Genomic DNA, 26,988 nt, shown 5'->3' with positions numbered 1-26,988 from the left:
ACAGAGAAACCCTGTCTCAACAAAAACAGACTACATTCAATTACAGAGTGAAGAACATCTTCAAATAATTGAAAACTAATCACCTATTGTCCAAATGAAAATCAGCAGGACAATAGACAGTTTTGAGGTCACACTCATGTCTATATCCACAGATCTGAACTGTTCTTAACTTTGGTTAAAGAATCTTCTTTCTGTCATGGGGGTGGTTAATGCAGAGGCTCAAAACTGATCAAAGTGCTGAGAATACATGACTGGGTGCTTATCCCTAAATGGGACCTCTGCATCAAGTCCTCAATCCCCAAGAGCCAAGAAGAGAGGGCAGGAAGAAGTAAGGGCTGGAGGATATGGAGGAGTCCTGTGAAATGCTGTCTCCTGGATAAGACATGGCCAACAGACTCATGAACTGTGGCTACCTGCACAAGAATAAAACAGTCAAAACTCAAGCAAAGACTGGGGTGAGACTCAAGACACACCTAGCCAATGAGCTATTAGCAGCTGATGGCTGCTGGGGCAGACAGAGAGGTTGGTTATTCTTTTGGTAGATTCCATGCTCCAGTAGATGGCTCCCAGTGAGCATGTGGGCAGGCAGCACTGACAGGGCTTAGGGCTCACTCAAGAGAGTAAGAAAAAGAAGACAGCAAGTTGGGAGGGGACATGTTGGGTGGGGTCTGAGCAATGCTGTGGGTGAGTAGCGAGTGGACACAGAAATACACTGTATATACATGTTATGAGGTCCTCAAAGAATAAATAAAATATTATTAACCTTTAACGCTAGCACTTGGAAGGCAGAGGCAGGCAATCTCCTGGAGTTTGAAGTCAGCTTGGTCTACAGAGTGAGTTCTAGGACAGCCAAGGCTACACAGAGAAACCCTATTTCAATTTTTTTTTAAATTGAAAAACAGAAAATCAGAACTCATTTAATCTTTGAGATATGCTCATAGTAGTGCTGATGTAGTATATGTACACATTACAAAGGAAGGTCTAAGGGCCTAAGATCAATGAGCTATATGTTCATCTGAAAACAAGACTAGGAAAGAGAAAGCAAAGTGAATTGAAGAAAAGAAAACATTGTACTTAGTAAAATAAAAATCAGAAAAATCATTAAAATGAAAGCTTTGCAAACAAAATTGGTAACTATAGCTAGAATGATGAGGAGAGAAAAGAAGAGAGGGCGCAATGACCAGCAATTAGGCTATCACTGTTGAGACTACGGACAGACACTACACACACCAACGAGCAGGCAGATATTACAGATAGACCAACAGGCAGGCTATTACAGACAGACACTATGGATACACTGGATAGCAGGTGGATACTATGAACAATCTTTTTGTTTTTTTTTTTTTTTTTTTCGAGACAGGGTTTCTCTGTGGTTTTGGAGCCTGTCCTGGAACTAGCTCTGTAGACCAGGCTGGTCTCGAACTCACAGAGATCCACCTGCCTCTGCCTCCCGAGTGCTGGGATTAAAGGCGTGCACCACCACCGCCTGGCTTTACTATGAACAATCTTATGACAATGATATAATAGGAACTTTAGATAAAAAGGGCAAATTCTAAAGACAAGAGCAACTAAATACTCTGATGAGATTAGATAACTGGAACAGCCACAGAAGAAATTTAGTTTGTGATTGAAAACTTCCCAAAGAAAAATCTAAGTGAGAGAGCTGAATTAGAGAATTCTAGTCAACATTAAACAAACCCTGTTCAAGTCTGCAAACCTGAGACAGCAGAGGAAGGAATACTTTTGAGCTCATATTATGAAGGCACAAAACAAAGACTAACACATGTCAGGGTTATGAAATCAGAACAGTATGTAAGAAGTATAGGAGTATATATTAATTTAGAAGAGTACGCCAATATCTGATACAAATAAAGACGTAAAAATATGTGTCAAAATCCCATTACCCTGAATCCAGGAAAGCAGGGTTGGTTTAACATCTGAGCATGATCATCAATATTAATGTAATATATTAGCATTAAAACACCCTGTATAGTCTTACTAGTATTGTTTTATTACTTTGGCAAAGTCCATGACCAAAAGCAACTCAGAAGAAAAGGGTTTGTTATCTTTCAAGTCTCAGGCTACACTCGGTCACTGAAGAATGTCAGGGCAGGAACTAGAGAAGAGACCATAGAAGGGATGCTGATCAATGGCTTGCTCCCCAGCTCACATTTAGCTGTCTTTCTTATACCTTCCAGGACTGCCTATATGGGCCACACTGCCTAGAGGGGCCACACCGCCTACGTGGGCCACACTGCCTACGTGGGCCACACTGCCTACGTGGGCTATACTGCCTACATGGGCTATACTGCCTACAGGGGCCACACTGCCTACGTGGGCTATACTGCCTACATGGGCTATACTGCCTACAGGGGCCACACTGTCTACGTGGGCCACACTGCCTACATGGGCTATACTGCCTACATGGGCTACATTGCCTATATGGGCCACACTGCCTACATGGGCTATACTGCCTACACGGGCTACATTGCCTACATGGGCCACACTGCCTACATGGGCTGGGCGCTCCCATACCACTCACTAATCAAGAAAACACCCCATCAGCTTGCTCCCAGGCCAATCTGATGGAGGTGTTTTCTCAGTTGTGGCTGTCTTCTCAGATGATGTCAAACTGAGGAGAAACTAAATAGCACAAGTATATAGAAAAATATTTGATAAAGTCAATTCAATATTATTCATGACAATAATATCAGAACATTTATACTTTAAAGACTCCTAATTATTAAGATAAGGAGGACCTGGAACTTTTCTGTATGGCTATAGTCACATTGGGAAACTGTTCAAATTTCCTAGACAGGACATTATAGGACTGCTGGGTCTCAGTGCTTCCTCCATCCTGGGGACGGCAGAAAGTATTTGGTACAATCACCTCTATTCAGCACAGTTTTTCCCTAACCCCAGCCTAACCCAGTACTGTTTTACAGGTTCTAGCTAGTATATAAGACAAATTAAAGCTTTAGCTGATATATCTACATGGAAAAATTTAAGAAATCTATGATAAATTAGCACAATTAGTAAGTTTAGAAAGGTCAACATATTAAAAAACCATTTCCATTAGGTAGCAAAGAAAGGAAATTTAAGAATACCATTTAAGAGGCACAAAACCTGTAATATTTGGTTACAAATCAAACAAAATACACACAAAACTCAGAGTCAATGCTCTAATTAAGGAAGACATTAGTGAGAAGAAGAATGGGGGGATTTTTTCCAGAATTGGTCTTGAAAATAGCTAATATGCCTGTCATCTCCAAAAGGAGCTGCAGGGTTCAATTTAGACCTAAGCATAATTCCCCTAGTCTTTTGTTCGTTGGTGGGGGTGGGGAAACACAAGAAACTGACAGGTTAATTCTAAAATGTCTATGAAAAGGCAAAGAATTCATGTTATAGTAATTTTTAAGAGAAAACATTAAAGAACTATACCACAGCATTTAAGACCAAGTATGAAATTATAAGTTGTAGTTAGTAAAAAAAGGTAAGGAAGCAAAAGATGAAAATTTCTAGAACAATCAAATACTTATGCTTTAAAAAGAATTTATGTTTGATCTCTAGAACATAGGTAACAGTTAAATTGAAATGCATCATAGATTTAAACAGGAGGGACAAACTGCTGATACTTTAGGAAGAAAATGGGAAATCTTTATGGCTGTAGGCTTAAGAAGTATTGGATTTCCTCAAAATAAAAACTTTTCCTTTTCAGATGATATTGTTAGGAAGACACAAAGACATGTCATGGTCTGAAATTATCTGCAAAACATATCTGATTAAGAATCTGTATTCAAACCTGAGGTAGTGACATAAATCTTTAATCCCAATACTCAGGAGATGAAGGCAGGCAGGTCTCTGAGTTTGAGGCCAGCCTTGTCTACAAATTCTACAAAAGTTCCAGGACAGTCAGAGCTTTACAGAGAAACCCTGCTTGCCATCACCGAACACAAACAAACAAACAAACAAACAAACAAACAAACCCTATATCCAAGCCCAGTGGTGAGGTGCACATGCATTTAATTCCAGCATCTGGAGGCAGAGGCAGGCGGATCTCTGTGAGTTCAATGCCAGCCTGGTCTACAGAGCGAGTTCCAGGATAGTCAAGGCTACACAGAGAAACCTTGTCTTGTATCCAGAATATATAACAGCTTACAAATCACCAACAACAGAAACCAAAGTTAAACAAAATAAAACAAAAAACCAGTGTAAAAGATATGAACAAACACATCACCAAGAAAATGTAGGTTACTGTTTGTATCTCGTGGCTCTGTTCCCAGTTGCTGGTGGATTAAGAGGTGACTGGATCATGAGGGTGCTAACTTCATCAATGAATTAGTCACTGATAAGTTCATGTGAAGTACAATAATAGGGGTGGGGGATGGCTGAAGGAAGTAGGCTACTGAGGCGTGTCTCTCAAGCATGTCATCTGACTTCAAACCTGCTTTCTTGCTCTCTCTGCTCCTTGCTCACCATGAGGTTAGAAACTTTGTTCTGTCAATTGTGTCCTGCCATGATCTTTAGCCTTGCCTCAGGGCTAAAATGAGCAGAATAAAGGACTACAAACCAAAATCTCCGAAATCGTGAACCAAAATAGTAACCCATCTTTCTGTATGTTGACTTCTCTCAAGTATTTTTGTCACAGCAACAGAATAAAGCACAACACATGATAAAACACATAAGCATGGTGATATCCTCGGAGTATTCATTGGTAATATGGAAATTAAAGCCACAAAGATTCCACCTCCTAGACACTGACAGCTCAGCCTGAAAAGAATCACTGCAAGTGTAAGGATGGGGAACAGCTGGAATCTTTCTACACTGTTGGGGCAAAACACTATAGCCACGTCGGGAAACAGCACCTCGGCACAGTAACTGACAGACAGCCCAGAAATCCTACTCTAGGTATCTATCCGAGGGAAATACAAAGAATCGTCACAGATTTGTGAATGCTCATAGAGGCTTTGTGCAACACAGTCAAGAAATGAAAGCAATCCTACCTTCCATGAGAAGATCTGTGCACAGACCAAGTGTGGGGTAATTCGTGTGATACAGTGACACTTGGCAAAGGGAAGGAATAATGAACTGATTAAAAAAACCAGATCATTACTAAAGGCATTATGTTAAATGAAAGAAATAAGACAAATGATTTCTAGTTTTAAGCGTCCATTTATATGAAAATCTAGAAAGACAGTAGTTTCCTTGGAGCAGGGCTAAGGGTGGGAAATAGGTCTGATGAAGACATACTGGAGTGTAGTGATGCAAATATTTTATGCACTGTTGTGATTCATCATTGTGTATAAATCTGTTAGAACTTTTTGGGCTTTGGTGGTATTTAAATTTTATCTCAAAACTGATAAAAAATTACCAAAATATTAAACATACATTTTCCCATTTGCAAGTAATAGCTGTAAAACCTCTTTCAGTTGGGCTGACAACATTTCTTTTTCCCTTCATTGGACAAAAATCTCAATGAACAAATACATACATTAGGAGAATGAAGTCAAGTCCTTTCCATGGAGAACAGTGTTTTTCACGATCCTTACCAAGAGTGGTGAGCCCCTCTGAGAGAGATGTGAGAACATACAGGAGCACAGGGGGCTCCAAGTTGGTGACGAAGCTCATGTGGTCCTGGGTGAGACATTCCAGGAGGGGATAATAGGACTGGCTCAGTTTCCGATATTGCTATATAAAGAGATAGAGTAAATGTAAGCCACATGGATATGGCACCTCAGTCTGCTATATTTATATAAGGCCAACCCATTTAGCTAAATTATTAGTTGACAAAAAGACCAGAGGCAAGTGTATGAGGAAATGCCTGCGAAATCTCAAATGCAACATAAACCAGTATATGTCATAAGCAGGTGTAACACTCATGGCAAATATAACCTAGAGTAGAATAGTATCTAGTGAGGTTACAACACCTCTAAGCACGCTTATTCAAGATGTAGCTTTCTGACCCCACTCCAGACTCAGTAAAAAGTTCTTGAAGTGTGGCCTTGAAATCAGCCTTTTTCCTTCATAGCGTCATAAATACAGTCTGATGTACATTCAGGTTTGAGAAGTATTGATGGTTTGCCTGGAGTGCAATCAGTTTTCTTGGTGGAGCACAACCGCAGAGAAAAGTCCCTCAGTGAGGCTGCCCAACAGGGTAACTGATGATTCTGCTTTGTAATTTCTGTCACACAGGTACCGCGTTCAAGAAGCACTTTGCTTTACCGTAGGAGGCGTCACAAGCTGGAATGAGTGTGCTGGGCACTGCTCTATTGTAAGATCTAGAAACACTTCTCCCACACGCTTTCCAGGTCATCTATGAAGCTTCTGGGAGCAGGTGGAAAAGTCTCAGTTAACCCAATGCTGAATTTGGCTATTTTAACAAGTACTTACAGAAAATACACCAAGCACACAATGGCTCCTGTATAAAGTGGCTGAAATGTTTTAAAGAAAATCTGTTTATGACACGAGCCAGAAGTCTAGAAATTTGCATTTCCAACAAGCACCCCAGACCTTTCTGCAAAGTTCCAAAGTTTTAAGATCACTGACATATGTCATAAAAGCTAAACGTCATGAGCAGAAAAGGGGCTTCAATGCACTCATGGAAAAAGTGTGGTCTAGACACTCGGCGAGGTGACTAACACAGGGTAAATAACCAAAGGAATAACAGCCCATATATCAGGTAGCTCAACATGCAGTTTAACGCTGGCTGCCATACTCAAATTTTAATACAAAGGAAGGTCAAACAGGAAGAAGTTAAAAGGTAGGATGGATGGAAGGGGAAATTCTGCATCCAATCATGTATTTCCTCTTGTGAATAATAAATATAGCTGAAAGCAATTTTCTGACATTACTAAGTCTATTTTCATGTGAAGAGGCTACAGTGCTTTGGATGACAAGTGGTTAGAAGTGACAGCTGTGGCGTTCTAGCCTGTGTGTTGAATTACACAGGTAAGCACTAGGGCTGTCCAGGTTTGTTAAGTCTGGAGCAAGCAAGCTATCTTGAAACAGAATGTGGTGGTGTTTGGATTCCCAGGTTTGTAACAATTCTAGGCTGGGGTGCTGGTACTCCAGTTTCCCATGAAGACCCCCAGGGCACAGCAGGCTTACCAGCAAGTCACTGTGGGACACTGACAGCAGCATTTTCACAAAGGCCTGGAGTACATTGTCAAAATTGTTGTCCCCGTACAACTTGAAGACGCCAAAGCTGACATAATTCCCACATAAGGCAGACTTGAGAGCTGAATAGCAGATGGATATGCCCTTGAGTTTCATTGGATAAATCTGATCTTTTGAGAGACTCCCAAGAGACAGGATCTGATTTCCTGTTGTGGGGTAAAAGCAGAAAGAAAGTGATAAGGAGATATAAACCAAAGCTGTTGTGAGACACACTGATCATCTTCACTTTGCAGTTAATGTTAACTTTCCCCCAGCATGTCCTCCAAACTGAATCACCCATTGTACAAAAAATAAATATACAAGATCATTTACTTGGGAGGAATGAAGAGCAGAAGGAAAAAAAATCAGTCAAGGCTACTTTGGGAAGTTAGTGTTTTTATTTGGATGGCGATCACACTGATATATATGCACAGACATGAAGAAAACCATGAGACACACACTCTTCAGATTAGTTTGTCTACTTTAATGCAAATAAATTGTTAGCCCTTAAATAAAAATTTTTAACTAAAAAAAGAAAGGATAAGGGTGGTAAGGTATCTCAGTGGTGAAGGACACCTGCTGCCAAGCCTGATGGCCTGAAATCCATCTCTGCATGGTGGAGGAAGTAGACTGGATTGCCATAGCTGGCCTTTGACTTCGCACATGCTCTGTGGCTCATGTGCACACATGAATATATACATACAGAAATGCATAATAAATACATAAATGTTAAGGAAAAAAGAGAGAAACAGAGTTAGCTACACACACACACACACACATACACACACATATTAAAAAAAAAGAGGCAGGATAAAATTACAAGTTAAGCAAATCCAAGCACTAGCTGAGGAGATAGAGCATTTGAGAGCTTCTGGGAGAGGGAGTATCAGTTTTCTTCAGTGTGAAAAGCCCTGGTAGGCCAACTACATGCCAGTTCAGGTCCTGTTCCCGAGAGTGCCTGGCAACACAAGCTGTATTCAAAGAAGAAGAAATCTCAACTTGAGTGTGAAGAGATGGGAGGGTGGTAATGGGAGTTGAGGGGATGAATATGTTCAAAATACATTATATGAAATTCTCCAAGAATTATTAAAAATAATACTAAAAATCACCAGCTGGTGATTTCCTATGTGAATTTATTTAATCTTGAGTTACTTTATTTCTAGGAGTCTCATAGATTTGGAATTAGATGAAACACAGAAATTACTGGCACAGAACCTGCAAACAATGTAAATGCCCCTCAACTGAAGAATGGATAAAGAAAATGTGATACATATACACAATGGAGTATTACTCAGTGGTAAAAAAAATAATGACATCTTGAAATTTGCAGGCAAATGGACGGGACTAGAAAAAAAAAATCCTGAGTGAGGTAACTCAGACCCAGAAAGACAAACACAGTCTGTACTCACTCATAAGTGAATATTAGACATAAAGCAAAGGATAACCAGTTTACAGTCCACAACCCCAGAGAAGACAGGAAACAAGGGGAAGTACACAAGATCTCCTTAGTAAATTGGCAGCATAGGGGGAGGGTGGAGGGTGGTAGGGGAGTGGAGAGAAGAACGTGAGGGATTGGGAAGGGCGAGTTGGGGGAAGGACAGGGAGGGAGAACAAGGAAAGATACCTTGAAAAAGGGAGCCATTATGGGGTTAGTGAGAAACCAGGCACTAGGGAAATCCCAGGAATCCTTAAGCAATACTGGAGAGGGTATCTTAATTGTCCTTCCCCTGTGACCAGATTGATGACTACCTTAATTGTCATCATAGAACCTTCATCCAGTGACTGATGGAAGCAGATGCAGAGATCCACAGCTAAGCACTGGGCCAAACTCAGTCATAGAGAGGGAGGAGTGATATTATGAGCAAAGGGATCAAGATCATGATGGGGATACCCATAGAAAAAGCTGACCCGAGCTAGTGGAAGCTCACTGACCCCAGACTGATGGCTGGGGAACCTGTATAAGACAGAATTAGGCCCTCTGCATGGAGGTGACAGTTATGTGGCTTGGGAAGTTTATGGGGCCACTAGTAGTGGTTCAGTATTTAGTGCATGAACTAACTGGCTCTTTAGAGCCCATTCTCTAAGGAGGGATACTTTGCTTAGCCTAGATGCAGTGGGTAGGGCCTTGGTCCTGCTTCAAGTGATGTGAGAGACTTTGTTGACTCTCCATGGGAGGCCTCCCACTCTCTGAGGAGTGAATGGGGGGTGGAGAGAAGGTGGGGGGAGTGGGAGGACGAGAGGGAGAGGGAACTGGGATTGGTATGTATAATAAGATTGTTTTAAAAATAAAAAAAGAGAGAAAAAAGAAATTACTGGCATTATACAAAATAATCGTGGTTTCTTACCTTTTTCTTTAGGTCTTTGAAGATCTTGAGATGATTAGTTTAAAATCTCTACCAAAATTCTAGGCTGCAATGGCTAACTTTGGTTGTCAATTTGACCACATATAGAATCAACTAAAACCCAAGCAGTCAGGCATATTGGTGATGGATTTTCTAGATCGGATCATTTAAGGTGGAAGACCCGCCCTAAGTCTGGGTCCTATCTCTTAGTTTCAGCATAAAGGGACATGGAAGAAGAAAGTCTTTGCTTTTTGCCTGCCTGCCATCACTCTTGTGGGTAAGTCCATTTTTCCTGTAACTGGGACAGTCTCTCACTGGTATTAGAACCTCCGTCTTCAAGACTCCGACACAGACTGAACACCAGCAGCTCTTTGGGAATAAAGATTGGAAGAGTGGAGACATCTAGTCTTGTGAACTGAACAGAGTCCCGACAAACCCACTGTAGACTAGTCACTGTTGGACTAGTCTGGAAACAATTCTAATAAATTCCCTTTGATTTATATTATATTTAATTTATATTACTCTATCAGTTCTGTTCCTTATATTTATTTATTTTTTGAGACAGGGTGTATGTCCTGAAACTCACTATATAGACCTGGCTGATCTCAAACTCAGAGATCCACCTGCTTCTGCTCCCCGTGTGTGGGAGTAAAGTGTGGGCTACTATGTTCTGTCTGTTGAGATAGGGTCTCTCTATGCAGCATGACTGTCCTAGAACTTGGTATGTTAGTATGTCACCGAGATTGGCTGGCCTTGAACTCAGAGAGATCCACCTGTGTCTGCCTTCCAAAGTATGTGCCACCATGCCCCACAGTTTTGTTCCTTTAGAACCCTGACTAATACATATGCTAGTCATTTACAAGACAAAGAACTGTTTGTTTATTAACATTTCAGTAGTACTTAGCATTTATAATCAACAATTTCTGCGCCTGAAATGTGTTCTGAAAGTGTGTAGCTAAGCACTATTCAGGAATTCTTTAAACAACAGATATGGCTGTGGTTAGAAGTGGCCCTATGAGCAATCTGTGAGCTCGAGGAGGTAGACAAAAAGCAACTGCAAGGCTTTCTGAAGTGGTGAGAGCCATGGTATAGATCTATTGCAAGGCTCCACTTGGTCTTTTTTCCCTCCCTCCCTCCCTCCTTCCCTCCTTCCCTTCACTCGCTAATGACCTCAAGCCTGCCACCAGTTGCCTGGCAGAGGCAAGAGTTTTTCACACTACACCATCAGTTTCTCCTCACACCTCACCTCTTTAGATCCTGCTTCAGCTTCATAGTGCCCAATATTTACACTTCCTTGATGGTCCGACATGCTCACACACGCCATTATTTCAAGACGGCTAGTCAGTGGTCTTCCTACCCTCGACCTACCCATGGGTGTATAAGATATACTACCTAAAATTATTCTAAATTTGAATAATTTTAAATAAATTTAAACTAAATTAGAATACACTTTTAGAATAAAATTATTTTTTGCTCTGAAAATTTTAAGTGTTAAAGATGAAAGGGGAAAAACAAAAGTTCTATTCTAAAAATATCATAGTGTTCCCCTTCCTTTCCTTCCTTCCTTCCTTCCTTCCTTCCTTCCTTCCTTCCTTCCTTCCTTCCTTCCTTCCGGTTTTTTGAGACAGGGTTTCTCTGTGGCTTTGGAGCCTGTTCCCGGAACTAGCTCTTGTAGACCAGGGTGGCCTTGAACTCAGAGAGATCCGCCTGCCTCTGCCTCCCAAGTGCTGGGATTAAGGAAGTGTGCCACTACTACCCAGCAGTGTTCCTTTCCTTTAACTTCTAACTCTCCTCACTTCAGCCTCTGCATCCTGGGACCACAGGTCTGCTCCTCCATATCCAGTTTATGAGATGCTGAAGATCAAATCCCGGACTTTGAGCATCCTAGGTAAGCACCCTGCCAGCTCACACTTGATAGTTGTATCACAGTAACCACATGTGTACTTAGAGATTAAAAAGGACCAAGTTCTAGTAGAGCATGAAATACAACTAAACAGGCAAAGGTTTCCCCTTTTGGATCTGTTACTAAATACTGCCATTGCTCTGTACGTTGTTGGACATCCATGTGGCTTTGTTTATGATTGAGACATCTGAGAAACAAAAGCTTTCTCTGGAAAGCTGAAGTCTACCTTGGAAGGTACTCAGTAACACATGCTCATTCTAACTCACCTTGGAGACAGATGCCTTATCTCCATGAAGATGGAGTGCAATATAACAGTATTTATTTAACAGCTACTATCTGTGAAGTGCTGGGAAAAACACATGAACACAAACAATTTTTGCTCTGTAGTTCACTGTGGCTGGGTGAAGAGATTTGTGATTGACTCCATAAAATGTGACAAATACTATCAGAGCAGTGAGTAGCGGTGCCATGGCAACAGAAGAAACAAACTTTGTTTAGGTAGAAGACAGTAGGAAAGGCTTCATAGAACAGGCTATGCTTGAAGGGTCAATTGCAGTATCCCAGATAGCCTTGGAAGATGTGATATGTTTTAGGTGGATTAAGTGCAAAAGGTGCAAAGAAAAGATTAAGTGCGAAAGCTCACAGGGAGTGGCACTATTAGGAGGTGTGGCTTTTTGGACTAGGTATGGCCTTGCTGGAGGAAGTGTGTCACTGCAGGGGTGGGCTTGGAGGTCTCCTTTACTCAAGCTTCATTCAACTCCACTTCCTGTTGCCTACAAGGCAAGATGTAGGGTTCTCAGCTACTTTTCCATGGTGTCTCTTCACAGCAATAAAAACCTAACTAAGATAGTAGGGTATTTGTCTCAAAGAAATATAAATTAAGGTGATGTCCTCACCGTTCCTTTTCTGAAAAAGAAGAGCACCATGATAGAAGATGGAAAGAACCAGGGTAATTCTGGAGGCAAGAAAGGGCTCACAGATTGTGTTTGCTAGGGGGCAGAGACAAAGGAAAGAAACCTGAGAGCTTATTTTATACTGCTGTCGTTAGACGAGAAGTGAAGAGCTATGTGTACTTCTTGGCCACCAGGGTTGGTTTGCGAAGCCTTCCCTGCTCTCCTCTTCCCTCAGCAGAACTGGTCTCTTCCACTTTCCTAACATCTCCATGCACTTTGCAGCAAAGGCTCAGCAGACGGCCTAGGTACTTTGATTGACAGTTCTGAACGCAATGCACTAGATTATCTACCATCCAGGTTATTCCGGATCCTTTCTGCTAGGCTAAAGTTACAATGTTGGCACGCTTGCCTTTTGGACTGCGTCAAACACGTCTGAATTAATTCATTAATTTACTATTATGGCTTTACAAAAGCATGATTAGTATGTCTGGGTTAGGAAACTACCTCTTGTTACTCAAGTATCTTAGCATTCCATGGTTGCTATTAGAGACTATGAAAGAGAAGGCTTGCTAAGCCATTATTTTTTCACTGAATTTAGTTCTTTCCAGGTTGTATTACTCAGTAATATTTTCCAAAATTGGAGACTGTGCCTTGAAAAGCTTAAAGTCTAGCAAGTAGACTCACCTTACTATACGTATTCTCTCTCTCTCTGTGTATATATATTCTGTCTCCCAGATATTGTTTATGCCTTGCCTGTTATGCCCCAAACCTGTGTAGTTCCAGTCCTTTCAATCCTTTGTTCCCTACACTCCTCTTAAGAGGGATCTACACCACAGCACTACAGCGGTGGGAGGCAATGGCCGTCAGGTGGGCAGCCACAGAAGCCAGTAACAGCTGATTCTTTGCCACTACTGCAGTAGCACCAAAGGAAGGAGACTTATTTTTATAGAAGGACTTTCCAAGCCTAGAAACAAAGCAAAAACCCCTAACTACACTGTCTCATTGATGACATCTGTCATACTTAGCAGTAGGGGCAAAGCCCCTGTCCTAACACAGCACCTGGATATGGCTGATGTCAAGGTTCTATAGGGCCTCAGGAGAAGAGCATGCCACAAACTGAAGGCTAGCTCACCTAAAAGCTTACTATCTGGTTATTTGGGCACATTATTAACTGCTGTAAGTCACTGTTTCCTTATCAATAAAATGAAGATAATAATACTTATAACTTCCAAGGCTCTTATGTAAAGGAGACAGCATATGCAACATGCTTACACCAACAAGTGGGACAGTGTCCAATATATGTAAAGTATGATATCATACAGTTCACTTGTTCTCTGTCCAAGAGCCCAGAGGAGCTTCGGTCTGGGAAAGAAAAGACGAAGCTAGATATGCACGATACAGAAAATGTTACTTCCCACTAATCCCTTCATTTACATAATTCAGGGTAAAGCCAATACTGTATCATTTGCCTGTTCTCTGGCCCCTCACTACACAATCAGCTGAAAGGGTTTACAGCTTATCTGTTTGCTCATGTCCTACTAGTTCTTTGTGCCAGGGTTGGGAGTAGAGTGTGGGGTGGAGCAATGGTGGGTTTAAGGAAGACATAAGGGTAAGTAAGATATATCACACTAATACCATTTACCAGTATGCACATCTTTGCTTCCTGCCTTAGAAAACAACCCAGTACATTAATTCATCTTTTCTTTTTCTCCTTTCATCTTTAAAGCAAATTTAATATTTAGCAGATAGCTCTACAAGTCTTTCTTAGTGGCTTGGATGAACAACATGAAGAGAGAGTGCAATCAAGACGGTGGAGCAGAAGAGTTGTGGGAAGAGAACTTCAGGATGTTCGTTTCCGGTGTTCAGATCACAGGACCCACTCTCGCCTCTGCAGAGCAGCCAGCATCCCCAGACAGAAGAGGGCTGCAGAGGGATTAACATGTGAAGACTGGAAAGGGAATACAATCTTTCCCTTCCAAATTACAAGAGGGGAATGCAGCATTGTTAAGGATATGGAAAATTAAGCAAATTGTTAGGACCTTAAAATCACTACAGTGATTTTTAGAGGACTGCTAATATCTAGTAAAAATATACGATCTGGGAAGACATCCTGAATTCTAAGCTTTCACTGTCGTCCTTCTGCAGGCATCTGAACTCACACTGCACACTCCTTAACAAGTCAGTCCCTGGCTAATTCAATCAATCCTAGCTCTTCTGTGCTTCTTTCCCTCCTGTGAGGTCATTTCTTTTTTGCTATTAGATCATTACCATCATATAAAACATGCTAAGATTTATTTCATTTCAAAAGAAAAGGAACACAAACTAGAATTTGCTCCTTTTGCAACCAAACTCCTTACAAAATAATGGTAGTGTCTTCATCTCTTCTCATCTCACTGATGAGCTCTGGACACTGGCGCTGACCTCCCACCAGTCTGACTTCCCTTAGTCAGTGCTGGCTGCAAGCGCTCTTCTGTTAAGATCCTTCCTCTTCGCCTTTCCTCACACACTAGGGTACATCCCCAAGTTTCCTATATTTATTACATTCCCTTCTCCTGCCTCCACCAGCGACCTTACTGAGTTCTGCACCTTTAAACACCTCACCCACACTCATTTCTCTAGTCTGAAACTACCTTCCAGACTCCAGATTCACGCGCCATATTTACATTCAGCATCTGTACTTGGATGACACCAACATTTCAAACTCAGTCAATGTGGAGCTATTGAGCTGGCCCTCCTGCTTCAGCTTTTCCATCTCAGTTAGCAGCAATGCCCTTGTTCTTGCTGATTTGCTACATTCCCTTGTCTATGTTCTTTCCATACACTGTTCCTCCACCTAACTGACACACTTGATTCGCCCTAGCTTCAGAATCTAACTATGCTCCACCATTTCTCACTACCGTCACCTCAGTGCTTGCACTGCCACAACAGCCTTCCCTCACCTCCTGCGTGCAGTTCTATTTTCTATCATAATGAGGCAGCCAGTGGACTGTCATTCCTCTGTTCAAAATGCTATACAGGGCTGGGCATGGTGGTGTATGCCTTTAATACCAACACTTTGAGTTTGGGGTCAGTTTTCTCTACACAGCAAGTTCTAGAGATACAAAGTAAGATCCTATCTCAAAAATAAAAAACAAAAAACCTAAACCAAATCAAAACACCAAACAACAACAACAAAATCTGACCTATTCTTCAGGCCCTTTCAGCTGGGAGCTAAACTGCAGCAGGAACTGGTGCAGGCCTTCAGGACTCATCTCTCACCACTCTGCTGCTGGTGCATTCTGCTCTGCTCTGGCTATTGACCTCCTCTGCAGCTCCTCAGACATGTCTGATACATTCCTGCCTCAGGACCCTGAGTCTACTTCCTTCATTCTGGAACACGCTTCCCTAAGGCACCCTCCTGATTAGCTCTTCTTTACAGAAATCCCATTAATATCATCTTTCTAGCTCGGCCTACTTCTTGCACTCTAGTAATGTAACAAATACACACACACATTCCATGTCCCCCACATGGGCATCTCTTCTCTCAGCTTTAAGATTCCCCACTAGAGGAATACAATTGTACCTTCTGATGAACCCACATCTGATGGCATACCACCATCATTCAAAGCTCATAGTTACAGGCTACTCTAACATTACTCTTGTTTGCTCACCAGAGTTGGATGGTAAGACCCTACTCCTGAAGATATCAGACCTGCTGGTTGTAGAACAAGGAAACCAACTTGGAACTGACTGGGAAATTTCCGGCCTGCTGGCTAGCTTTCAAAGATGGCACTATTGAGGCTGCTGGGGGAGAAAAGACCTCAGTGATCTTCCCCAGCACTGAATACTAACATGCTGGTCAAGAGCTCACGGCTGGGGAAGTGACAGTAGCACAAGTGATGAGCCAGAGTGCTGAGGTTCCCTGCCCTGGTGCCTTGTCCTTGTCAGCTTTCCTTTCCAGACCTCACAGCACTTTTCAGTTTGCCCAGGAAGCTTAGACCAGCACCTGCTGTTCTTAATACACAGCCATGAATGAATAAAGCTCACAGAGGTGACTGTCTCAAGCTCCTGGATGGAAAACTCTGTGCAAAATGAAAACTTTGCAGATTAAAAAAAATGAACTGGTTTTTCTCTGCATATTAACACGAAGCAACAGACATAAGTAAGGGACAAGTGAGGGCAGCATATCGTGCCAGTTACCAAGCATGCGCATGTGTACACAGAAGCTGAAGACAGACATACACTAAACTGTTAAGAGCGGCTGTTTTGTGGGCGGTGGTGACGCACGCCTTTAATCCCAGCACTCGGGAGCCAGAGGCAGGCAGATCTCTGTCAGTTCGAGGCCAGCCTGGTCTATAGAGTGAGTTCCAGGACAGTTTCACAGAGAAATCTTGTCTCGAAAAACAAAAAAGGGGAAGCTAGTTCCAGGACAGGCTCCAAAGCCACAGAGAAACCCTGTCTCGAAAAACAAAAAAAAACAAAAAAAAAAAAAACAAAAAGAAGAAAAACCAAAGGGGGGGGGGAAGTAAAAGAGAGATTGATTGATTTTGGGGATGGAGAGATGGCTCAGTGGCTGCTCTTCCAGATGTCCTGAGTTCAATTCCCAGCAACCTCATGGTGGCTCTCAACCATCTGTACTGAGCTCTGGTGCCCTCTTCTGACATGTAGGCAAGCATGCACTCAGAACACCATATACATAATGAGTAAATTAAAGAAAAAAAAGAACAGCTGTTTCAGCGATGCCATAATGGAGCATTATCTTTATTAATGCACATTAATGGTATGAACTGTTTTGGGGCATTTTACATAGGTATAAAAGGTGCTCTGGCTGGGCGGTGGTGGCGCACACCTTTAATCCCAGCACTCGGGAGGCAGAGGCAGGCGGATCTCTGTGAGTTCGAGGCCAGCCTGGTCTACAAGAGCTAGTTCCAGGACAGGAACCAAAAAGCTACGAAGAAACCCTGTCTAGAAAATCAAAAAAAAAAAAAAAGGTGCTCTGATCAGACTCATCACCCGAGTGAAGACTTTTTAGGAATACATTGCTGGATCTCCCTCTTTGATGAATGTTATTTTAATGAAATTAATTTATTTATTTTGTTGTGCTAGGAATCAAACTCATATTTTCTGTATGCCTAGTGAGTACACAAACATTGGGCTTAACTCTGGGACCCTGAGTATGCTACTTCATAAAAAACCAAAGATATTCCAATTTTTCTGAAAAATACGGAAAAGCAGATGATAAGGAAAAATGTGATTGATAGAAAAAGATAGGGCAGAAGAGGAGAACACAGCTGCATATAATACTCTCTAACTGGACATCACTGGCACAACACTGGTGGCATAATTTGATTTTATAATTTTTGGTATACTATGATCCAATAATTTAATAACAAATTTAGAAATGAAACATTCTATCTATCTATCTATCTATCTATCTATCTATCTATCTATCTATCTATCTATCTATCTATCTATCTTTTTTGGGGAGGATGGCGGGGGACAGGATTTCTCTGTGTAGCTTTGGCTGTTTTGGAACCTACTCTGTAGACCAAACTGGCCTCGAACTCAAAGACCTGCTGGTTCTGCCTCCCAAGTGTTGGAATTAAAGGCGTGTGTTACCACGTGTGCCTAGAATAGAAGCTTATTTTCTTTTTGAGCAAAAAAAAAAATTGTTGGCCTGCTGACAAGGCTCAGTAGATTGGGGCACTTGTCCCAAAGTCTAATGATTTGAATTTGATCCCCTGAACCCACTTGTTCCCACTATAACAAAACTAAGTAAATGTAAAAACAAAACAAAACAAAGCAAATTATTTTACAAGCACACAGGTGGAAATATAATTTTAAAAACATTAAGGCAAAATTATTTTTGTCTGTATTTTCTTCTAATTGGCACAATACATGTAGAAGTTTCATAATATTTGCAGCAAAAAGTCTGAATTTTACTTTTACATAGTATATTATACATAAATAGTTCTTATAGACTGACACTTAAAGCTTACAAGCAATGTCCAGCCTTTTGACATTGCAACATGATGCTGTATCCCCTTCCATTAAAAACATGTCATCACTACATGTTTTTAATATAAATGAATACAATTCTAACTAAATGCACTGACTGACTTGTAATTTCCAGTGCTGAATGTACACCTTTGGATCATCTAGTTGCTTAGTTAGCCACAAACACTTCCGGATGATCTCATCTGTCAACATCTGAATTATGGAGTGTGACAATTTTGTTCGGGGCTGAATATTAACAAAAAGAAACCTGTTGTTTAAAGATGTGGATGGTCACATTTTGCTCTTAGAATACTTGGTATATACAGCAAATCCGGTTCTGAAAACCCAAGAACTGCTGTTTTATGGGTGTGAAAAAAATAATGTAAAATCATGCTATTATGTCACAGGAGAGAATTATGTTAAGATGGAAAAGGGAGAATGTACATACACTGTCCCCAACAGTGAGTCTTAATTTAAATGACTAATTCTGTCCCTTTCTTTTTTAGCTTTGTATCAGACAATTCATCACTAAACTCATTATCAAGGTTGTTTTATAAAAGTATAAATATAATCATACTGCTTCCACTGATAATCACTCAGAGACCTAGGGAAATGTCTCACTCAGGACAGCCCACCACATAAGCAGTGGGTGTGAGGACCTGGATCTGGGTACCTCACAATGAAATCAAACGTCAGGTATGGTATGGTGTTTGTGACCTCATAGCTGAGGGTGAGTAAGGGCTGATAGGCAGATCCCTGAAACTCACTGGCCAGCCAGCCACACTGAATTGATGAGCTCCATATTCAGTGAGAGATCCTGTCTTAAAAATGAAAGTACAAGAGCTAGTTCCAGGACAGGAACCAAAAGCTACGGAGAAACCCTGTCTCGAAAAATCAAAAAAAAAAAAAAAAAAAAAGAAGGTTCATTGTGACTGAGTTTGACACCCAAAGTTGACCTCCATCTGTCACAAGCTTTGTACACTGGGTTTTCATTTGTACACTGCACCGCGCAAATACTCCACACATTAAAACAAGCTAGCAAGCAAACACTCAGTACTTTCCTTAAGGAAAGCATATCCTTAAAGTTAAAAGATCAGCATACTGAACCATACAACATTTAGGAAAGAAATTAAAAACACAAATAAAATAAAAGATAACCTGTATTCAAGGACTATAAGAATTGAAATAATGAAAAAAGGTTCATATTACCCAAAGTAACATACTTATTGAAATTCTAATGATATTCACAGAAATAGAAGTACTCTTAAAGTTCATAAGAAACCACAGAAGATTATGAATTCTTACACACAAAAATGGCCAGTGAGGGGGCTGGAGAGATGACTCAGCAGTTAACAGCACTGGCTGCTCTTCCAGAGGAACCAGGTTCAATTCCTAGCATGGCAGTTCACAACTGTCTGTAACTCCTATTCCAGGAGATCTGACACCCTCACACAGGCATACACGGCAGCCAAAACACCAATGGACATAAAATAAAAATAAATAATTTAAAAAATGGTCAGTAATCTCAGCCAGGGGTGGTGGCAGTGGTGGTACACAACTTTAATTCCAGCACTCAGGGAGGCAGAGGCAAGTCTGGATCTTTGTGAGTTCAAGGTCTACAAAGTGAGTTTCAGGACAGCCAGAGCTGTTACACAGAGAAACCCTGTCTCAAAAAACTAAAAAGGAGAAGAAAAGAAAAAAAAGTCAGTGATATCCTTCCTTCTCATTTAAAATTATACTACAAAGCTATAGAAATCAAAATAGTATGACATTCTACATTAAATACAGACACAGGAAGGAAGAGGAGAACAGAGGGTCCAGATATAAAGCTGAACATATGGCCAACTAATTTTTAACAAGATTAACAAGAGCATGACGTGGGATGTCTTTCTGTATGCTGTGAATGTTTGATTACCACTGGTTAATAAAGAAACTGATTTGGCTAACAGCCAGGTAGAATATAGCTAGACGGGAAATCTAAGCAGAGAGACAGGGAGAAAGAAGGAATCACAGAGACACCAGCAGCTGCCGTGGAAACAAGATGTGAGGTAACAAACCACGAGTCTTATGGTAAACTCTAGAATAAAAGAAATGGATTAAGTTGTAAAAGCTAGTTAATAATAAGCCTGAGCTAACAGGTCAAACAGTTTGTAATTAATATTATGACTCAGAGTGGATATTTGGGAACTGGTGGGACGGAGAGAAACCTTAGTTACAAGAGCACACAATGGAGAAAGGACAGTCTCCAACAACTGGCTTATTACATGCAAAAACAACACGGCGGGCGGGGGGGGGGAGTAAGGAGTAAGGGAGTAGAGGGAAGAAGAGAGACAGAGACAAAAACAGACATGTGTGTGGGTGTGCGCGTGCGTGGATGTGCATGCGCACACCCACCCACACTTATACACTCTGTACTCACAGCTTATACAAAAACCAAGTCAAAAGGGATAAAAGACCTAAATTCAGAGATGAAACTGCTATTCCTAGTGGATAATATGGACACTGGATTTCTCACAGAATGTTTGAATGTCACTCCAAAAGCTTAGGCCATAAAAGCAAAAACAAATGGGACTATATTAACCTAAAAAGTTTTTGCACAGTTAAGAGAGTGAAAAGGTGGCTTCCATAGTGAGAAACACCTGCAAGCCTGTGCCTGACAAGGTGTCAATAGTCAAGATACCCAAAGAACTCATGGAACTCCACCATGGAAAATGACTCTGATAGAAAACAGCCAAAAGCATCATGAAAAGATGTTCAGCATCATCAACACAGGAGAAAGGAAATTCAAATCCACTGTCAGAAACTGTTTCATACCTTCTAGGACGGTGCTTCACCAAAATGTCAAGAGATGACAATTGCTGGCAAAGATGGAGACGATAGAGAACCCTTGTACAGTGTTGGCACAGCCATCAAGAAAATTAGGATGAGGTTTTGATGAAATCAAATACAGACCTACCATATGCCAATAACATCTACCAGGCATGGGCACACTCAATAGCCAGAGTATGTACAATGAAACTGTTGATGGACAGATGGAGAGAAGAGCAGCACACACACACACACACAGACACATACATACACACATACACACACACTACATCATTCAGTCCTAAAGAGCCCAAGATCATGCCTTCTGTCATAGGCTGAAGAATCTGGAGGGTAATGTATTATGTTAATTGAAACAAGCCAAACATAGAAAGAATAATCCTGCATGACCCAGCTTGCAGGTGGAATAACAACAGCAACAATGTATTTGTGTTTCATGCAAAATGAGTAGGTCTTAGCTACTCTTGCCATGTAAGCACATAGGAAACAATAGGGTTAACATGTTGATTTGCTTCTTCTATATAGAAACATTTCATATTGTCTGTAGCCATCACATAACATCATGTTACATTCCTTAAACATACCCAATCAAGTTTCTTTTAAAAGGATAAAGTTGGGGCTGATTTAGGGATGTCTGCTGCCTGATGACCTGAGTTTAATTCCTGCTCCTCATACAGTGGAAGAGAAATGAGTCCTGAAAGTTGTTCTTTGACTCCACAGACAGACAGACAGGATGGTATATTTGCATACACATCCATAAGCAATAGAAATAGATAAGTTACTTTCACTTAAGACTCTAGTAATTTTGAGATTGACAGTTTCCCTGTTACATATCTATTTCTTTTTTTAAGTAAAAGTTTGTTCTTTAAAAATTTTTATTAGTTTTTTCAAAATTTCATACAATGTGTTTTGATCACATTCATCTCCTCCTTAGGCTTGTTCCAGGTTGTAGAAGGAGCAGCGGGCTGCATTCCTGCCACCCGGCTCCTGGCCACCTGGCTAGCTTATGCCCCGAAATAACAACACACAAACTGTGTTCATATAAACACTGCCTAGTCCATTATATCTAGCCTCTTCTTGGCTAACTCTCAAATCTTGATTAACCCATTTTTATTAATGTGTGTAGCACCACAAGGTGGTGGATCACCGGGAAGATTCTAACCTACGTCCATCTTGGGTAGGAGCTTCATTGTGTCTGTCCTGGAGAGGAGAGCTATGGCGTCTGGTTCACTTCCTTCTTCCTAGCATGCTGTTCTGTCTACTCTGCCTACCTAATTTTCTGTCCTATCAAAAGGGCCAAGGCAGTTTCTTTATTAACCAATGAAAGTAACAGATAGATAAAGACCTTCCTACATTACCAGACTCAACTTTATGTCCTTTTATTTTCATCCATCAAGTCCAATTTGTGCTGCCCACATATTTGTGGACAAAAATATACGTATGTCTCTGTGTGTATATTACACATGGGTGCCCCATGCCTATGGAGGCCAGAAGAGGGTGTTGGATTCCCTCAATTTGGGTTACAGGTAGTTGTGAACTACTCGATGTAGGTGCTGGGAATCTAAGTTCTGCCTCAGCTAGATCCCCTCTTCTGCCCCCCCCTTGAAGAGCTTCTATGGTACTATAACAGACTTTGAGGACTCTGTAAATCCCATTGAGTAAACCACTGGCTTATTAGCTTGGTCATGAGGAGTAGCAATGGTTTGTATTAAACTTTATAAAGTCAATTTATGAGTGTTAAAGAAGCATATGGTGCTTCAAAGATAAAAATTCTTAAAAGAATTTTTTTGAGATGTAATCTGTCTGTCCATCAGTCTGCTCATTCATTCATCTATCCATGTGTATGAGTAAACGTTTTGCCTACATGTATGTTTATGCACTACATGTGTGTCTAGTGCCAGTGGGGGCCAGAAGAGGGCACTTGATTGCCTGGGACTGGAGTTACAAACAATTTTGAGTGGCCATGTGGGTGCTGGGAATTAAACCCAGGTCCTCTGTTGTGTCATCTCTCAGCTCAAGATGTACATTTTTCAGTGGAGAGAATAATCATAGTTTGTTCTAGCTATTTTTAAAGTTTAATTTTTTACAAGCTAAGGTTCTGGAAATCAGCTACCAAAGGAAGAAACACAAGCAATCCCATGTTGGCCAGCCTCAAGAAGACAAGCAGTGTTTCTCCCTCTGTGCACTCTTCAACCAACAGATGTCACTAAAGATACCAGTACCCAGAGGCAATGGGAAGAAAAGATTAAACAAATGGAAACTGAGCATAAAAACACCCACTTCTTAAAAGTGAGAACTAGGTTTCCAGAGTAATAACATTTATTACCCTGCATGCAACATTTTAACCAAAAATTTAGAGAAAGAAATTTCTTTTATTAAGTTGCTCAGGCTGAAGGATCATTGCACTAAGTTTTGAAATACATGTTCTTGAAGCAATTTAAAACTCATTAGAAATAATAGGCTAGGGCTAGTAGAAAATGTGGTAAAATTTAATCCTCACCCAAATGTTACCTGGGCTGTACAAACAGGAAATTGTTTTGTGCTACTGTGGCTAACCTCAGTGCTGACCCTGAGCTGTAACGGCAAGAGCAGCTGAGAGCTGAAGCAAAATTAAAAACTTACATCAAAGTATATCATGACAGAATGTAGATAAATAAAACAGCATATCAAAAGTATTATTTTTCTGCCAGTCTCATAGAGCAGTGAAGAAGAGATGGTCCACAAAATGTGTAATATATCAGGTGTATTAAGCAATGAGTCCTCTCTAGTACCACCCCACCCGAATACCCAAACATTATCCAGGAGAGGTGAGCTACAAGGAAACTCAGTGAGGATGGGGACAGAAGGGCCCTTTAGGTTTCCTTGTCGTTCACCTTGGATAACCCAAAGAAATAAGTATTTCACGCTCAGCTTAGTCTTGCTGTTACTCTTTTGTCTTCTGGACTCCTAGACTACAACCACATGATCTTCCTCAAACAAACATGCCAGACTCTCCAGAGGAAAAGCATGGTAAGAAAATATTCCAGATCCCAGAAGGCTGGAAGCCAGCATGGGATTCCACCGAGGATGGGAGACGATCTTATATTATTCTATGCGAAGTGTGTGTATTAAAGTCACTGGTAACACAGTTGGAAGATATTTTCCCACTTGTACCTTTGGTTTCCTTCAAGTTTTAGGATGCAAACCACTAAAACAAATAGTGCTTGTCATAAACCTCCTAAATCTTCTCAGGAAGCAGGAAGGGATATGGAAAAAGTACGATCTACAGTCACACCAACTTCCGGTGAAATTCTAATCCAACCAGCTGACAGTTACATAGTACCTGGCAAGCTTCTTAATGCCAACAGATTCAATTTCAGTTCTTGTTATAGTAATCATAGTGTCTAGTTATGGTAATTACAGTAATTGTCTTTGTTAGGGTTTCTATTTCTATGAAGAGACACCATGACCACAGCAACTCTTATAAAGGAAAATATTTAACTGAGGTTGGCTTACAGTTTCAGAGATTCAGTCCATCATCATCACAGCAGGAAACATGGTGCTGGCAGACATGGTGCTGGAGAAGGAGAGTTCTACATCTTGATCCACAGGTAACAGAGAAGAGACTGCCATACTGGGCACTGCTTGAGCATATAAGACCTCACTCAAAGCTTGTCCCTACAATAACACACTTCCTCGAATAAGGTCACATTCTCCAAATAGTACCAGAGTCTTTGGGGACCATACCTATTCAAATTGCCACAGTAATTATACTGGCTAACTGGTCTAAGGCCTTTCAGGACAGTATCTGACTTAATTCTTTATTACAAACTCCAACATTCCCATGATCATACCTATGCCGAGGACTTGAGGAATGCATGGTAATGACCTAATACAGCATTTGTTGTATTTGCATATTTGATGATGACCCTTTTGACTGGACTGAGACAGAATCTTAATGTAATTTTATTTGCATTTCCCTCATGGCTAAGAATGTTGAATACATAAAAAAAAAAAAAGGTTTGTGGTCTACTCTACAGGAGGGAATCCATGTGTAGCACACTCAGCATCAAATCCATGACTGAACAGGTCTCACGCCCCATGATGAAACCTGATACTGCTGCTTTGCTGAACCAATACAGTACCAGGACATCTTTCTAGACACCATGTTTACACCTGCAGACAATAGCTACTGACCAATCAGAGCAGCCTCTTGCTACAGTGATTGAAGTGACTGCAAAGATCCACTGACTTCAAAAGATGCTGAAAATACAAGGTAGTTGAAGACTCCACAGAAAATAAGACATTTGCACCACCGTGCCCTTAAGGCTCAGGGAACACTGTGGAAGAGGATGAAGAAAGAAGGCTGCAAACTGCCATCTCTGAAGTATGACACGATCATGGCAAAACCATGAACTCACTACAGCTATCTGTACTGGTGCTGGGTCCACGAAAGTGAGACCCTCTGAGCAGTCAGCTATGGGTACGGAAGGGGCTCACGAAGCCTCCACTTACTGCGCTGATTCTGGGGGACAGAGCAGCATTTAATTATATCCCACTGGAAGGTACAATGCCCACAAGCTCTGAAGCTTAGTTCCCTATCCAGCACTGCTTCCACAGGACACTAAACAAAATAAAGACTAACAAACATGGGTAAGAGAAGTAAAAGGAAGGGGCTGTCAGGGGAGTAGGGAGGGTCTGGAAACAGAGTTACTAGAATGGAGTAAATGTAGGTCTGGAATTGTTAAATAACAAAATAAATGCTTACAACTCAGAAAAGTTCCCAGAAGAAAAGTAACGAAGTTGTTTTCATTAGCAAGTGTTAGAGATAATGGTAGTTCTTAGGCTTAAACTGCTAAATAAATTATAAAAAATTTTCATGTGATCGACTAGAACAATCTTGACTTGGGAACTCTACTTCTATGAGTACAGAACCGAAATATAACACTCCCTGTAATATTGTAGTAAAACACTGACTGCCATTTGCCAGGGTATTTCCTGACAAAGTGGTCTCCCAAGACAGCAAATTCCTTGATATAAATTTGAGAAATTCTGAATATACTATAACTTTAAAAAGTCTACTGTATTTTTTACTACTGACATTTGTATTTTATCCCAAAGAAATGTATCAGGTTGGCCAGGATGTCATTACCTCTCTGCCTGATGCTATTCAGGCAAGGGTCCTGCTTCCTGCACTATTACCCAGCTCACAAATTCATACAGATATGGAGGTTCAAAAGAATAAAACAATGAGCCTCTTTCCTTCCAGAAACATGTTATGGCATACTGCAGAGACCAATGTGGAAAAAGGTATTTACCATAAGTGCAAATCATTTTGCTTGCTTCTCTGAAGAGAAGAATTCCATTAGGAGAGGATACATCAAAATTCAAACGCTGAGACCTAAGAAATATAGCAAAAGTCAGACTATTCCTGAAGATAAAGAGACCAAATATCAACACGACAGCAGTTGCATTTACAAGGAGCAGTCCAGTACCGATTACCCTTAGAAGAGTCACTCCAATTGAACGGCTACTGACAACATACATACAATAATTTCCTCACTATTGGTTGATTCAAAGGGTTCATTTTTTAATTTATCAAAAGAATATCCTGATACTTTATATCACAGATCTTCTATCTCTTTTCCTTTCTCGCAAAGTGGCTGATGGATAATTGTTTAAAAACCATAAGTTACATACTTGCTATCTCCTAAGTATGAGTCATAAAGTTAAAAAAATCCAGAGTGACAGGAGACACAGGGTCTTCTAGTAATGCACAAATGTGAACAGAGTTGTTTCACGGATGGAACACATTCAAATACACTACACAATTACAAACCAGTTTCCACTGCACACACAAACAAATTCCACAAGTTCTCCCCACAGGTGGAGAGCACGGAAGAGGGTTAAGGGA

The 26,988-nt window shown here is 40.9% G+C and overlaps 1 protein-coding gene across 5 annotated transcripts in view; it reads right to left on the bottom strand.

Annotated features, from left to right (window-relative positions):
- The window catches only part of Ranbp17 (RAN binding protein 17), a 335,330-nt gene that overhangs the window by 44,048 nt on the left and 264,294 nt on the right, over positions 1-26,988 (bottom strand). For all 5 annotated transcript variants that reach the window (XM_075941352.1, XM_075941353.1, XM_075941350.1 and 2 more), the window contains 3 exons: positions 26,393-26,475; positions 7,108-7,322; positions 5,550-5,688 (listed from right to left, as the gene is read on the bottom strand). In XM_075941352.1, the coding sequence (XP_075797467.1) occupies positions 5,550-5,688; positions 7,108-7,322; positions 26,393-26,475 (437 nt within the window). The remainder of the gene's footprint in view (positions 1-5,549; positions 5,689-7,107; positions 7,323-26,392; positions 26,476-26,988) is intronic.

The sequence above is a fragment of the Microtus pennsylvanicus genome, chromosome 11 (genome assembly GCF_037038515.1).
Source record: "Microtus pennsylvanicus isolate mMicPen1 chromosome 11, mMicPen1.hap1, whole genome shotgun sequence".
NCBI lineage: Eukaryota > Metazoa > Chordata > Mammalia > Rodentia > Cricetidae > Microtus > Microtus pennsylvanicus.
Note: the sequence above shows the minus strand (reverse complement) of the source record. Positions and strands in the feature narration are given on the sequence as shown.